Source organism: Podarcis gaigeae, assembly GCF_964106915.1.
Source record: "Podarcis gaigeae genome assembly, chromosome: 17".
Lineage (NCBI taxonomy): Eukaryota > Metazoa > Chordata > Lepidosauria > Squamata > Lacertidae > Podarcis > Podarcis gaigeae.
Genome location: NC_139694.1, coordinates 31660696 through 31676094, shown reverse-complemented (window position 1 = coordinate 31676094; position 15399 = coordinate 31660696). Strand labels below are relative to the sequence as shown.

At 47.1% G+C, this 15399-nt stretch overlaps 1 protein-coding gene across 10 annotated transcripts in view; it reads left to right on the top strand.

Moving 5' to 3' along the window:
* Positions 1-6144: 6144 nt before the first annotated feature.
* Positions 6145-15399, top strand: part of PNPLA6 (patatin like domain 6, lysophospholipase) — a 79273-nt gene continuing 70018 nt past the window's right edge. For 8 of the 10 annotated variants that reach the window (XR_014559309.1, XR_014559310.1, XM_083718356.1 and 5 more), the window contains exon 1: positions 6149-6273. Coding sequence is in view for 8 of the 10 variants with exons in the window: in XM_083718356.1 (XP_083574482.1) it covers positions 6164-6273 (110 nt within the window). In the remaining 2 variants the exon portion in view is untranslated. Of the gene's footprint in view, positions 6274-7710; positions 7980-15399 lie in introns of those variants that run through there. The other 2 variants (XM_083718359.1, XM_083718365.1) reach the window with 2 other exon arrangements.

The following is a 15399-nucleotide window of genomic DNA, read 5'->3' as shown; positions in this document are numbered from 1 at the left end:
TTGGAAAGGTCCAGCAAAACGGGAGAGATTGCAGGGAGGAGAGGTTATCTGCATTTGTTGTGCCTGTACATGAGTGTTATGCCCAATTTGGGCACATCCGTTTTTGCTTTGGCCATGCCTGGCACCAGCATGCAGCCCTCAGAGGATTGGTGCTGCCCTCCAGCTGAGAAAGGTTAACCACACCTGTTCTAAGTGGTGGGTGTGGGTGTTTAGCCACAATCTTCCCTTCCTTCTGCATCCCTTTGCAGAAGGGTCTGCAACAGCAACCTTATGAGGTCCTCCAAGGGTCTTCTGCTAGTTCCCTCACTGAGAGAAGCAAAGTTAGAGTGAACCAGGAGGAGGGCCTTCTCGGTAGTGGCACCCTCCCTGTGGAAAGCCCTCCCTTCAGATGTCGAGGAGATAACGAATTGTACAACTTTTAGAAGACATTTGAAGGCAGCCCAGTATCAGGAGGTTCTTAATGCTGGATGTTTTTACAGTGGTACCTTGGGTTACATACGCTTCAGGTTACAGACTCTGCTAACCCAGAAATAGTACCTTGGGTTAAGAACTTTGCTTCAGGATAAGAACAGAAATTGTGCAGCGGCAGCAGGAGGCCCCATTAGCTAAAGTGGTGCTTCAGGTTAAGAACAGTTTCAGATTAAGAACAGACCTCCGGAACGAATTAAATACTTAACCCGAGGTACCACTGTATTATATTTTTAGATATGCTATGAGCTGCCCAGAGTGGCTGGGGAAACCCAGCCAGATGGGTGGGTGATAATAATAATACTGCTTATTTTTCACCTGATGGCACAATCATCTACAATTAAAATAGTAGATTGCCATCTATGTAAAGAATTCCTCAGCTTTAAGAAATTGTTAGTGAACTAATTGACAAGTGTCCCTGCCCATGTGAACATGAGCTGATCAGCTTTCTTCTTATTGAAGGTCTAAAAAATTCATGCTAAGTTTTTTCCTGGTCTGTTGCGGTGACAGGAACAGTGTGTTCATCAAACATGTGCTTCTGCATGCAGATGTTTTCCCTTCCCCTGCCGGTTCTCCCTTGGGGGGATTTGGCGCCACATTAAAAAGCGAGGTAGGTTTTGCAGATTCTTTCTTGGCTTTTGTGAATTCTGGAGCCGCTGCAGCTTCTCAAGAACAGCAGAGGAAACCTCCTGATATGTTGGCCGGGGGCCTGAAATATAACGCATGTCCTCATCTTGAAGAGGGAGGGATAGAAGCACAAACATGGGTGTACTGTGGTGTCAAGGTTGGAACACCCATGCTGCCGGAAACCTCATAGCCAAAACCTGAATGCTGGTGGAAAGGTTGCTTTGATTAAAGAAGTTCGTTGGCACCATAAGGTCATGTGCCGGCTCCTGCCATCAAATACTAGGCAAGGGAGATAGGAGGAGCACATGGTGCAAGAGAAAGCAGACAAGAAGTCTGCAGTGTGAAATTGTCTAGCTTAGACTCTGGCTCCTATGAGGAGGAGATTGCCCTTTCTACTGCTGATAGCTTCAGGAGCAAAGAATCTCCACTCCTCTTTCTCTGAATTGCTTTCTGTGAGCTTGTCCCTGCGTGAATGTGCTCGAGACAAAAGCAATTATTATTATTATTATTATTATTATTATTATTATTATTAATAATTATTTATACCCCGCCCATCTGGCTGAGTTTCCCCAGCCACTCTGGGCGGCTTCCAATCAAGTGTTAAAAACAATACAGCATTAAATATTAAAAACTTCCCTAAACAGGGCTGCCTACAGATGTCTTTTAAAGAGAAGATAGCTGCTTATTTCCTTCACATCTGAAGGGAGGGCGTTCCACAGGGCGGGCGCCAATACCGAGAAGGCCCTCTGTCTGGTTCTCTGTAACCCCACTTCTCACAATGAGGGAACCGCCAGAAGGCCCTCAGAGCTGGATCTCAGTGTCTTGGCTGAACGATGGGGGTGGAGATTCCACCACAGTGTTTGGCACAATTTACTACTTGTTTTCTCTTCTCCAAAGGAGGTTTTGCAGCCTCTGGGAGAATTCAGGGTGAGAGCAGTATGCAGTGTCTGCTGGGAACTGGCCTAAGAGCAAGCAGGAATTATTAAATGTGTTCCTCTACCTGTCGCTGTTTGTGCTGAAGTTCAGTCAGTCTGTTCAAACACGTTGCATTGAACCATAGCCTATCACAATCTAAACTAAAACAGGAATGAATGCAACCAAAGTCATTATAAAATAAAATGGGTGGGTTGATATGGTGCGAGAAATGTAATGAAATCAATAAAAAGCGGCTTAGTAACATCTGGGAGTTGACCCCAAATGACCAAACCCAGCTCAGCCAGTAATTTACCTAGGCTTGAGTTTCCATCATACCAGTTCTTAATCTTAAGATGATTGGTAGCCATTAGCCAAGATGAAACAAAAATAAAAATGAAACCATGTAAACACTTCGGCTTCTTCAGTGCTATCTTGTGTGTTTACCTTATGAAATTTGACTAGTTCTTTTGAAATGTGACTGTTCTTCTTGGTATCTTAATATCCTTAAAAGGCAGAATGTTCTGCTTGCGACTCATATTTGCGAGATTAACGTATTGGCAAGATGCATCTCTGTAACGACTTGTGTCAGTGATTAATTGAATAGATAATGGGGGAGATTCTTAGCCACATCTCAACCTCAGTGGCGAGGTAGCATCCTGGCTGCAGTGCTTTCAAGAGCTGTAAGAAGGCATCAACTGGAACACAGCAAGAAAGTTCCTTTCTCCAACAGAACTTGCCAGTTCTCAGTAAGTAACCCTCTCGGCCTGTTCCATATTCTTAAAAAAAAATAGGGGAATGTCCTTCATGGTTGTAATAGATGCATAGTCATTCTGCATAAACATTTGTACATCATTTGAACTTCTCAGCTAAGACAAGACCTCTCTGAGGGGAAAGTTCTCAGCAGCCAATTGTTTCAATGCCAGGAGCAGCTGAAAAACTATTATTCTTGATGCTATAATTTAGCCAGACAATGCTGTCTCATGCCCCTACCTTTTGTCCAGTAATTACCAATTTGGCCAGTGTGGTGTTTGCCCATTCCTTGTGATTATGTTTGTACAGGGGCATGGGGATGTTTAATGTAGATTGACCAGTGAGAAAGCTCAGAGGCGGAACCTACCTGGCTTTGAGGCTCAGCCCAGCCCAGGGGTTTTGCCATGGGGAGATAGGAGAGTCAGAGTCGGACAGAGCGAGTAAAAGACGAATATAGCGGTTGTGACAGAGTGAGAGACAGCGATAGAACTGAGAGAGAACAATGTGACAATGTGAGATAGTACCACATCTAGTTCAGGGCGCGCATTTGAGAAACCGTTCTAAACATATTTAAAACTTGTTTGTTCTTCAATAAACTTTAATCTTCGTTATTGACTTTACAACCTGACAGAGACTCAGTATTTCACCAGAAGAAACCTGGTAAAAACACCTCATGTAAAAACACCAGGCAGGCCCCACAAATAACCCAGAGATGCATTTTAAATAAAAGGACACATTCTACTCATGTAAAAATACGCTGATTCTCAGACCATCTATGGGCTGGACTGAGAAGGCGATTGGGCTGGATCCGGCCCCTGAGCCTTAGTTTGCCTACCCATGGTGTCAACCAGTGGTTCTCAACCTGTGGGTCCCCAGATGTTGTTGGACTACAACTTCCATCATCTCTGATCTCTGGCCTTGCTAGCTAGGGGTGATGGGAGTTGTAGTTCAACAACATCTGGGGACCCATAGGTTGAGAAAGGCTGGTGTAGACAGAACGGACTAAGTAAAAAAAGTGATATCCAGTCATGACTGTAGGTGGGGGGGCAACCCCCCCATCAAGAAAATAAAAATATTTAACTAAATGACCAACTGCATTGCAGACAACAGTTTTGCCCCCTTCAACATAATGCTTGTTTCACCCCCGCCGCCCGAAAATCCCGTATGTCCAATATGGAGATGTTCCAGAAGTACCTTCCTTTTGGTGAATTGCACAGCAGCAGAAGCGGTCACTTCCCTGTCCCAGGTACTGAACGATTGTTTAATTGATATCATATAACAGTGATCCTCCCCTGAGAACCATTTGACACCCACCTCAGAAACTTCACAATGCTGGATCTAGACACATCGAAGAAGTGTTTCCGGAAAATGCGTTGTAAAATGGAAAGAAGCAGAAGTCCCAGCAAAGGAAGATTGGATACAAAAACTTATGGAATACGCAGAAATGGTGAAACTTGCCGGAATAAAAAGGTCAAGACAACAAACTTTATAAAGGAAAGGAAATGGTTTATTATTTATGAATAAATTGCAAACAGATAGGAACATTGGCAGGATTATTGTAATAGCCTGCATTTTCATAAGAGTATATATTTAAAGTACAGTCGTACCTTGGTTCTTGAACACTGCAAACCTAGAAGTGATTAGTTACAGATAGGTAGCCGTGTTGGTTCTGTGTATCTGAAGAAGTGTGCATGCACACGAAAGCTCATACCAAGAACTAACTTAGTTGGTCTTTAAGGTGCTACTGGAAGGAATTTTTTTTGTTTTGACTAGAAGTGATTGTTCTGGTTTGTGAACATTCTTTGGAACCCGGACGTCTGAAGCTGCTTCTATGGATTCCAATTGAGTGCAGGAAGCTCCTGCAGCCAATCAGAAGTCACACCTTTGTTTTCGAAAGTCGAACAGGCTTCTGGAACGGATTACGTTCAAGAACCAAGGTACGACTGTAGATGAAACAAATGAGCAAATTTAAGTTAATTTGGATATGCAGAAGATATTAAAAATAAATTTAAGGAACAGCAGAAAGAGGAGGAAGTCAAGCTTTGAAATGTTAAAATGATTGTAAAATTAGTGCTATGTATAAATCTTAAAAGCATAAATAAAAAAGGGAATCCCGTTGTAAACTTTATATGGGAAATCGCGCTGTCAAAAACGGAACTCTGCAGCGCCATCTGGTGTCACAGTGTTGTAATCCACATATAGTAAGCGCCTTTTCTTTATCCATCGAGCTGACTCCTTTCTAGAGAGCTCAGCTGGTTAGAGCATGGGGCTGATAATGCCAAGGTTCCAGGTTTGTTCGACTGCATCTTCCTGCATTGCAGATGAAATAAAAAATTGAAGGTCACACACACACACACACACACACACACACACACACACACATATATATATGTGTGTGTGTGTGTTTATAAATGTACCAACAAAGCACATACATGAATATACATGTCTGAAGCAGCACAGGAAAACAGTCCTGAAACCATTTTGACTCCCAAACTGACCAAATGTTTTCTCTGCAAGGAGGGAGGGGGTGAGGGAACCTTCCCATTGTCTCAGGAATTGGGTGATCAACATCTCAAAGGAATGGCCAGACTACCGGGAAAGGCAATCAGATAAGGCATTATCAGATAACCTGGCAGGCAGGAAAAACAACAACATTCAAATTTCTGTTGTAGACCGCCTTTTCTGTGGTATGATGTTTGTGGGGGGGGGGGTCTTGGGTTACACCCCTGCTGTGATGTATGTATGATGTATGGAGGGCTGGTCTTGAGTTCCAGGGCAGGGAATTTAAAATGTCTATTTAACGGCAGGCACACTTTGATTCTGTGTCGTCCTCTTTTCCTGCATGTGAGGGGAGCACCCTGTTGCAACAGCTTTAATAAAGATCAGCCTTACTAGCTGCTTTGCTGCTCAATATTCTCTGGTTGGCCTCTGTTCTTTTCTCCGACCGATGGAGAACCTACAAAGGACTCTATAAGGACTCTTGTGTTCCCCATAAGGGAATAAGGGCAGATTTTTGTTTATTACACAGGGAGTTGGGACTAGATGAACCTAAGGGTCCCTTCCAACTTTACAAATCTCTTATTCTCAACTTTAGCCAGAGGAAAAAGTAGATGAGCGAGATATAAATAAATTATTATTATTATGATGATTATGATTATGATTATTATTATTATTATTATTATTATTATTATTATCATATAGACAACAAGCCCTAAGCACTGCAACCTTCCTTCCTAGGGGTGTGGCTCCACCACCACCACCCCTTTCTAGACCCTTTTCTGACCCTTTCCCACAACCCTACAAAATCCGCTTCCTAGCCTCCCATGGCGTCTTTCCCGCAAGGGCGCTGCCTCTCTGCCCCTCGCAACATGGCGACCGGCCGCCAACTCGACGGCGCGGCGCGATGATGTCATTGGCCAGGGCGCCTCTACGAGCCGGAGGCAGAGAGAGAGAGAGAGAGAGGCATGGGCTTCAAAGGGCCGCCCTGCAGATCGGAGCCGGCGGCGGCGGCGGGTGAGTCTTGAGCGGATAACAGCAATGCGAGAGGGCGGGGGAAGGAAAAGAAAGGCTGGAGCCCAGCGCTGGGGTCCCGCTCGGTAACGTGCGAAGAAATGAAGAGGCGGCAATGGAGCCTCTGAGCATGCACAGAGTGCGCGCGTGTATTCCCCGCCACCCGCTCTTCCTTCAGCCAGAAACACCACGTCAAATATTTATTCGCGTGTTTATTGCACTTGTAGCCCAGCTTTTTCTCGGTGTACATACCCCCCCCCCGCCCACAAACGTTCTTAGAAGTTGAAGGGACCACCAGGGTCATCTAGTCCAACCCCCTTTCGCCCCATCGCTGGAACCCATGACTCAGATCCATAGTCTCGTGCTCTACGGACTGAGCTACCCACCCCCTCCAGATTGAATCCCCGCTACAGCCCTGGGAGGTAGGTCAGGCCGAGAGATGAGGCAGTCAGTGGCTGGGCCAAGGTCACCCCAGGGAACTTCCTGGCCCAGTAGTGGGGATTTGAACCCGGGTCTCTCCCAGGGTTGTAGCCCGAAACTGTAACCCCGAGGCCACGCTGGCCCTTATATCTTGCGCCGAAAGGGGGAGAGATTTTGAGCCTTGGTCCCTCTCCATTTGGGAATTTTTAAAACCCAAGCCAGGCAGCAGCAGGGGGTTGAGGGAAGGCAGGGACGAGCCGTCGCTTGGGCAGAAATGGGTGGGTGGACGGGCGGGCAGGGGCATTGCCTGGCATGAAGCCGCAGAGAGAAAGGCTGGGAGCAGGAGTTGTGCTGCAGACATTCAGGCACTGGGATGGAGAATGCCGTGTACCTGGAATCCTGGTTCATTTTGCTGCCCTCGTTTGTGGTAATAGAGCATAGCCTCCCTAAGAGAAACTTTGGCTCTGGGGTCAAAACCTTCCCCAGGCCTGGGTCATGCCAATGGAGCGTTGCTAAGATATTGAGACCCGTTCTGGGTGAGGCTAAGGCCAGCCGGCCCCCTCCACGGCCTGGCTTGGCTGCTGCCCGCGGGGACCAGGTGCTGCCTGGAGCACAAAGGTGGCACATGCCCTTCTGGAGCTATCAGGTGGGCAGGGGGGCGTAGCTGAAGGCAAAAAAGGTGTGTCAGGAAAGACGGTGCCAAAGAGTAAGACTCCTGCTGGGCTGGGGGGTCTGATGGCAGAGAGCGGGGCCGGCTGACTGTCCAGATGAGAGCCAGGACAGCTGCTCCCTTCACACCCCCCCCATTAAGTGACCCGGGGAGGGGTCCAGCTGACCAATCCCAGCCTGCTGGTGGTCCTGCCCAGTTGGGTTGGTGCCATCCAATAAGGGCAGGGGGTGTTCAGTGGGGCCCTGCACAGGAGCCAATATTTCAAGCAGGCCGCATTGCCTGGCAACCTGGACCCCTTCCAGCAACACGTGCCCAGCCTAGGCTCAAGGTCATCTGTTTATCATCAGATGGGCACGAATTGGCTTTTGTTGGGGGCACAAAAGGGGCAGAGCGTGATGAAATCAGACTGTCCAAACAGGCCGTGAGAGGGTGGTATGTACGCAGTAAGTCAGTAATTTTTAAAACCCCAGCGAAACAGAAGCAGAGGAAGGAGGGAAGGTATGGAAGAGCCATTGCCTAGGCAGAAATGGGGGTGGGTGGGCAGGGGCATTGCCTGGCATGAAGCCGCAGAGAGAAAGGCTGGACCCCCCAGCCAGGGAGTAGGAGTGATATAAATGCAGTAAGTAAATAAATACTCGGTGTCTTGTTTTCATTGGTAGGAAAATTAACATGCGCTTGCAGGGGGAGGCTGGTTCAGATTGACAACTCATGGAGCTGGCAATTAAACTTTACCCTGAGGACACTGTGGCTCAGCCTTTCGCTCCTCCCAGGGCCATCCTGCTATCAGTCTTGGAGGACTTGCCAAGCAAAAAAAAAGGTTTCTCTTTAATCATGCCTTGGGCTCATTAACATTCCACGGCTTTTTAAATGTGTTTGCCTGATGGAAGAGGGGGTTACCGGTTGGTCTTTGTTTTGGTTCTTTTTTATTAGGTATTTTGTGTTCTCGCTTGGTATTTTCATGTTGTGAACTGCCCTGTGATCTTCAGATAAAAGGTGATATAATAATAATAATAATAATACAGTGGTACCTCGGGTTACATACGCTTCAGGTTACATACGCTTCAGGTTCCAGACTCCGCTAACTCAGAAATAGTACCTCGGGTTAAGAACTTTGCTTCAGGATGAGAACAGAAATCGTGCTCTGGCGGTGTGGCGGCAGCAGGAGGCCCCATTAGCTAAAGTGGTGCTTCAGGTTAAGAACAGTTTCAGGTTAAGAACAGACCTCCGGAACGAATTAAGTACTTAGCCTGAGGTACCACTGTAGTTATTTGTTGATGATCAGGGGGTATATTATTATTTATTAATTAAATTTCTATAACACCTTTCACCCAAGGATCACAGGGCAGGGTGTGTGTATGGGTATTTATATTTATATTTATTTATACAACTTTATTACAAGACAGAAAGGCAGGAACTGGGTACCTGTGCTGAATGAGGAGAACTTCCTTGCCCTAATAGTACCCAGGGGCTATGTGCACAAACTGTCCCGACACTTATCAAGGTTTCCTTCCGTGTGAATGAGATCTAGAAGGCTGCCTTGGGGAATCTTTTTCAGGGATTCCATGCCTCCTCCTGCATACTGTGGTGAAATTGTTGCGGCGCTATTATCTGACAGTTGTTTATTCCTAGGGTTGATCCGAAACATTTGTACAAATTGCACTGGCATGCATTTGCTCGTTTTCCACAATTTGTTCCTCTTCCACAAGTCCCAGTGAGGGGCAGTGGCAATAAAGCCTTTTGGTGTTCAAGAGTTTACCAAGCATGGACTGCACACTTTGAAATGGGCTCTGCCATTAAAAGGACAAAAGGGTGTTTTTTTCTTTCTTTAAAGAAAGCTGAGATTTCCAGAATCCTTATTTCCATGCCTGACACTATATGACGTGGAAATATGATAGATGTTTACACTCCTGATTATAGAATTGTAGACCTGGAAGGGACCCTAAGGGTCATCTAATCCAAATTCAGGACAGGGACCCTGGCAGCTCTCCATCTAATTTAATGCAGCCCTCAGATTAAGGTCAAAAGCACCTTGTGAGCAATCAATTCCCGAGCATTATATCTCTTCCTTTGCAGTCTTGCCAACTTTTGGACCTTGCCTCATTCACTGCCAGTTTGGGTTCCACCTACTAGTGCAGGCATCCCCAACCTGCGACCCTCCAGATATTTTGACCTACAACTCCCATGATCCCTAGCTAACAGGACCAGTGGTCTGGGGTGATGGGAATCGTAGTCCAAAACATCTGGATGCCTGTATTAGTGGTATGTACAGCCTCTGCAGGGAGTTGCCCAGGAGGGAATGCAGAAAATGTTGCCTACACTTCAATGAGGGACAAATGGGGTTCTTCTGACCCTAAACTTCTGCTGCTTTGTGGGATATCTTCAGGAAAAGAAAAGTCCAGTATACCTCCATCGTTCTGCCCGCACACTGAGGTCCAGCGCCCAGGGCCTTCTGGTGGTTTCCTCACTGCGAGAAGCCAAGTTACAGGGAACCATGCAGAGGGCCTTCTCGGTAGTGGCACCTGCCCTGTGGAACGCCCTCCCACCAGATGTTAAAGAGAAAAATAACTACCAAACTTTTAGAAGACATCTGAAGGCAGCCCTGTTTAGGAAAGCTTTTAATGTTTAATAGGTTATTGTATTTTAGTGTTTTGTTTGAAGCCGTCCAGAGTGGCTGGGGAAACCCAGCCAGTTAGGCGGAGTATAAATAAGAAATTATTATTATTATTATTATTATTATTATTATTATTATTATTACTACTACTACAAAAAATCTGGAGTGGAGTCCCTAAGACGGTTGGGTGGCACCTTGTACGCCTCCTCCTGGCAACTCCTGCAGCCAGACTGGTGCCAAATGTATTGCTCTGCTTTCCTTTGGACTGGGGGTGGTGGTCTTGTCTGGGCAGCCCAAGACCTCCAAACACTTCCCAGGCTTGCACCCCTTGGAGGTCACTTCAGTTCTTTCAACACAGCGGTTTGGTTTCACCTCCAGAGGCACACTCCATTGTCTCTTGAGATAGACGGATGCTACCTCCTACAAATGGGATGCAGGTGGCGCTGTGGGTTAAAGCCTCAGCGCCTAGGACTTGCCGATCGAAAGGTCGGCGGTTCGAATCCCTGCGGCGGGGTGCGCTCCCGCTGCTCGGTCCCAGCGCCTGCCAACCTAGCAGTTCGAAAGCACCTCCGGGTGCAAGTAGATAAATAGGGACCGCTTACCAGCGGGAAGGTAAACGGCGTTTCCGTGTGCGGCTCTGGCTCACCAGAGCAGCGATGTCACGCTGGCCACGTGACCCGGAAGTGTCTCCGGACAGCGCTGGCCCCTGGCCTCTTAAGTGAGATGGGCGCACAACCCCAGAGTCTGTCAAGACTGGCCCGTACGGGCAGGGGTACCTTTACCTTTACCTTTACCTCCTACAAAAGTGGCCTCCCTCCTCCCCCATGTGAACGTTCTGTACGAAGGTGGAGATGATGCTTGTTGACAGGGATCTCCTGGGGCCTTCCTATCCCAGGAGCTCTTGAGATGTGGTGGCAACTTCCTAGCTCAGGCTTCTTCAAACTCGTCCCTCCAGCTGTTTTTGGCCTACAACTCCCATGATCCTTAGCTGACAGGACCAGTGGTCAGGGATGATGGGAACTGTAGTCCCCAAACATCTGGAGGGACAAGTTTGAGGAAGCCTGTCCTAGCTGTACTGCTGGTTCTAAGGTGCATTGTTGCCCAACAGCTTTGACACTCAAAGGAGTGTGAGAGATGGGGTCATTGCAGACTGTGCATCCTCTGGTCCCAATTCTCCCCTTTCAAGTGGGCCCTTTTGCAGGCTCAGAATTTCCAGGCCCCTTCGTACATTACAAGAGCCAAGAGACGGACCCGAAAGAATAAACCATAATCTATAAAGCCTGGGCCCTGAATCCTCTCTGTGCTTTGGGATTTTAAAAGCTGGCAAGTTTGAACTGATTCCAGCTTTAGCCCAAGGTTGGTGTTCTCAAGTTCCTCTGATCAGCAAGTGCCGTCTGATAAGCAGGAATTGGCGTCTAGAGTGATTGGATTTCTTTGCCAGAGGGTATTTAGGATTCCTTCTGCTTTTGCACAAAAAGAGGAGAAAAAGAGCTTTATGACTTCATCCCGGTGTCAGTGTATGGCTGTGCAAGGGAAATTCCTTTCTCTAGCCCAGGGGTCAAGACCCTCAGGCTTTGTGTCCAGTCCTGCGTTAGGGCTTTTTAGGCCACAGTCATCACCAGCCTTGCTTGGGTGCTTTTGCCTGGCTGGAGTGTGTTCTTGTAACTGTGATTGTGCTTCTAGTTTCCTGTATGGAGAAGGGCAGGGCAGAGGCCAGTGTGATGAGCAGAGAAACTTCTGACTTTCGTATGGCTAGAATGCAGCTCTTGCTTCACTGGTGAGATTTCCATCCAGAGTATTGCCTCAGGAGGGAAGGCAGCCCTTGGGTCAGAAGATGTGTCCCTAAGCCTCCTCACATTCAAAGTGCTGGTTTTGGCCTATGAAGCCTTAAATGGCTCAGGACTGCAATACCTCAAGGACCACCTCTTTCCCTAGGGACCTACCCGGACCCTGGGATCAACTTCTGAGGCTCTCCTTTCTGTGCCTCCTCCACAAGAGGTCCGGAGGGTGGCAAAATGAGAACAGGGCCTTCTCTGCAGTGGCTCCCCGTCTGTGGAATGCTCTCCTCAGGGAAGTTTGCCTGGCACCTTCATTATACACCTTTAGGCGCCAGGCAAAAACATTCCTTTTTAATCAGGCCTTTGGTTGACCTGATGAACATCCTATGCTCTTTTAAAATGTGGCTCTTTTTTAGGGGGGTGTTATTGAGTTATTGTTTTTATTTTATATAGTGTGATCTTTTCTGTGAACCACCCTGATACCTCCGGGTATAGGGCAGTATATAAATTCAATCAATAAACAAACAAACAAACAAACAAATCATTATACACCTTTAGGCGCCTGGCAAAAATGTTCCAGGTATAGGGCGTGGTGACCTACAGAAGCCAAGTGAAAGGCTCTGGCAGGTGCGCATGAGGATGTTAGGACATGAGAGCTGCTGTTCCGGGCAAGAACTTACAGAACGAGTAACCCCGAGCTAAGCGCTTGTGAACTCACTTCGCCTCTGCTTTGTTTTGCACATTCAGCAGGCTGTGCGGGAGAGTCAACAAACAAGGTTCTTTGTCTTCCAACACACACCATCTTTCATCTTCCAACATACAACCCAGCAGTAGCAGGGTTTGCTTGTTCCCGCCGGAGAGAGAGAGAGGTGTGTGTTGGCTGCACTCCCAAACGCACTTACTAGAGAGTAAGCGCCACTGAACAGAGTAGGACTGACTTCTGAGTAAACATGCACTGTTGGCGATGTCCCTGAAGAGGCCAGGTTGACGCAGCCAGGAGTTCTCTGGAAGGATAACTTCCTGAATTGTGTCAACAGCCCCGGAGGCTCCCATTTCCTAATCTTCCTTCTTGCTCCCCGCCTTGCTTCAGGAGCATGGCAAGCCACTGAATGCTTGAGAAAGCAAAGCCATGGCCGTAGAGATCCCTGTGCATCTTTTGGCTTTTTGATGTCTGGGTATGGGATTTCTGTGTGTGTGTGTTGCGGATGACTCTGGGGTTGCAGCGCTCATCTTGCTTTACTGGCCAAGGGAGCCAATGTTTGTCTGTAGACAGTTTTTCCGGGTCATGTGGCCAGCATGACTAAGCCACTTCTTGCAAAACCAGATCAGCGCACGGAAACGCCGTTTACCTTCCCACCGGAGCGGTACCTATTTATCTACTTGCACTTTGACGTGCTTTCAAACTGCTAGGTTGGCAGGAGCTGGGACCGAACAACAGGAGCTCACCCCATCGCGGCGATTCGAACCGCCAACCTTCCGATCGGCAAGCCCTAGTCTCAGTGGTTTATTGAAACATCCTTAAAATATCATTGACTTCCCTTCTTCGCTTTCCATTTTGCATACCATAAAACCCTGCATATTGTACATAAACCAAACCGTTCAGTACTCCATTTTGACATCCATCCAAACTTATTTACGCTGTTGAGTTTATCTTCATGCTGCCAACGTTTTCAAGTGTGCACAATTTCCCCCCATATATTCAATAAACATTTTCCAGTCTTAGGCTATGGGGTTCTAATCTGCAGTCAATCGCCGGGCAAAGAAAACAAAACAGCAGAGCTCGATTGTTCCTGGGTCTCCCTCTCAGTGGACTTTTGCCTTTAGCAGAACTGATTGGACGAGCTCCACCCTCGCCCATCCCAGATGAAAAGAGGATGACTGGATAAATGGTTGTGTTTGGCTTCCTCCCAGGACCTCTTAGCTGCCTCTCTGCCTGGCCCTCTGCCAAGTCAGACATTAACACGCTCACTGCAATCCATCAGTCCTTGCCGGTTCCAGGCTTCCTCTTGTTTGTGGCTACAGGGCAGCTGGTGTGTTTGCTCCATTGTTTTCCAAAATGGGTTTCCAGCGACTTGCCAGATGTGGGTCCTTCTGCCAGGGGTGTGTCCTGTGCCTGCCCCATTGAAGTGAGCAGGATTTGTAACGTTCTAAGCCACAGTAAGGCTCCGCAGCCTTTTAGTATCCCCCCAGCTAGTCCTTGAAGCAGTTTGTCTGAGTCTTTGGTTTATTCTTTATCTCTTAGCATGACTGTCCCCTGAACTGGAAGGAGAGGTAAGCACTGCCAGTGGAGTTGCCTGTCCCCCCCCCCCCGCCCCCCGGCTTTGTTTAATCCTGGTTATTTCTCACCAGGTTCCCCCATACCCCATCCAGGCTTATTTTGCCTCCTGCTAACTGTCAGACTTGGGTGCTGCTGGAGAACCAAGTTGCTTCTCCCAGCCTTCTCCACATCTTCACTTTCCCCTAGGGAGGGGGTGTAGGTGGGAACGGGTATATCTCTGTGTTGTCCCACCTGAATCTGAGTCTCTGATCGGGAGAAAAAGGAGGGAGGGGTGTACTCTGCTGCTTCCTGGCCAGAACAAATAGAGTTCAAATGGCAGGGTGAATGCTTTCTTATTTCACTTCAAATTGAGTTCATGCACTGCGTCTCTAAACTGACCACAAGTCATGTGTGGAAGTCTGCCACGATCTTAGGGAGGCAACTTCTCTTTTATTAATATAATTTTTAATTAAATTTTCTGTTTTACAATTTAGAATATTCATTTAAGCAACCTTAAAATATCAATGATTTCCCTTCATTTCTTTCCATGGTTCATTTTGCATAACATAAATCCCTGCATGTTTTACATAAACGAAACCATTCAGTATTCCATTGTTACATCCACCAAAACTTATTTACACTGTTGAATTTATCTTAATGCTGCCAACATTTTCAAGTGTACACAATTCCCTCCCCATTTATTCAATAAACATTTTCCAGTCTTCTTTAAATGTATGTTCTTCTTGTTCTCTTATTCTATATGTTTAGGTCCGCAAGCTGCACATATTCCATCAGTTTAAGTTGCCATTTTTCTTTAGTTGGGACCTTGCTCGTTTTCCATTTTTGGGCTAACGAAACACGGGCCACAGTAATGGCATACATAAACAACCTTTTTTGACACATGGGAATAGGGAGACAACCTCTCTGCACTCATTAGCATAGGTGTGTGTCCGCTGTCCAGAAAGAACTTATTGCATCCTGTTTTACACCACTTGTGTTTTTTGCCCATTGTCTGTTTAATCCTGCAATATTACTTTATACTACCAGTCAGCAGTAGCTGGGTGGTGCCTCAGTCCTCTGCATTGTATGAGCCCCCACTGTTTTCAGTATGGCTTCCCTTAGCCAAGCGTTCATAGACTTGCAGTGGCCACATCCATGCTGAGTTAGATTTGTGTTGCTTTTACTATGTGGGTGGGGCGTCATCGAGATTTCTGAAAAAATGAGCTGCTGCTTCTTGTCTGGCCCTCCGTGCCTGCGCTGAGCAAGTCCCAACAAACACCTGAAGACAAGTTTGAGGATTCCCCATTCCTTAATGGTTATTCTTCCTATAATACGATTGTGGGTGGTTCCTGCACTACAATAGTAATTGTCTTGGTGACGTGGTCTATGGAAG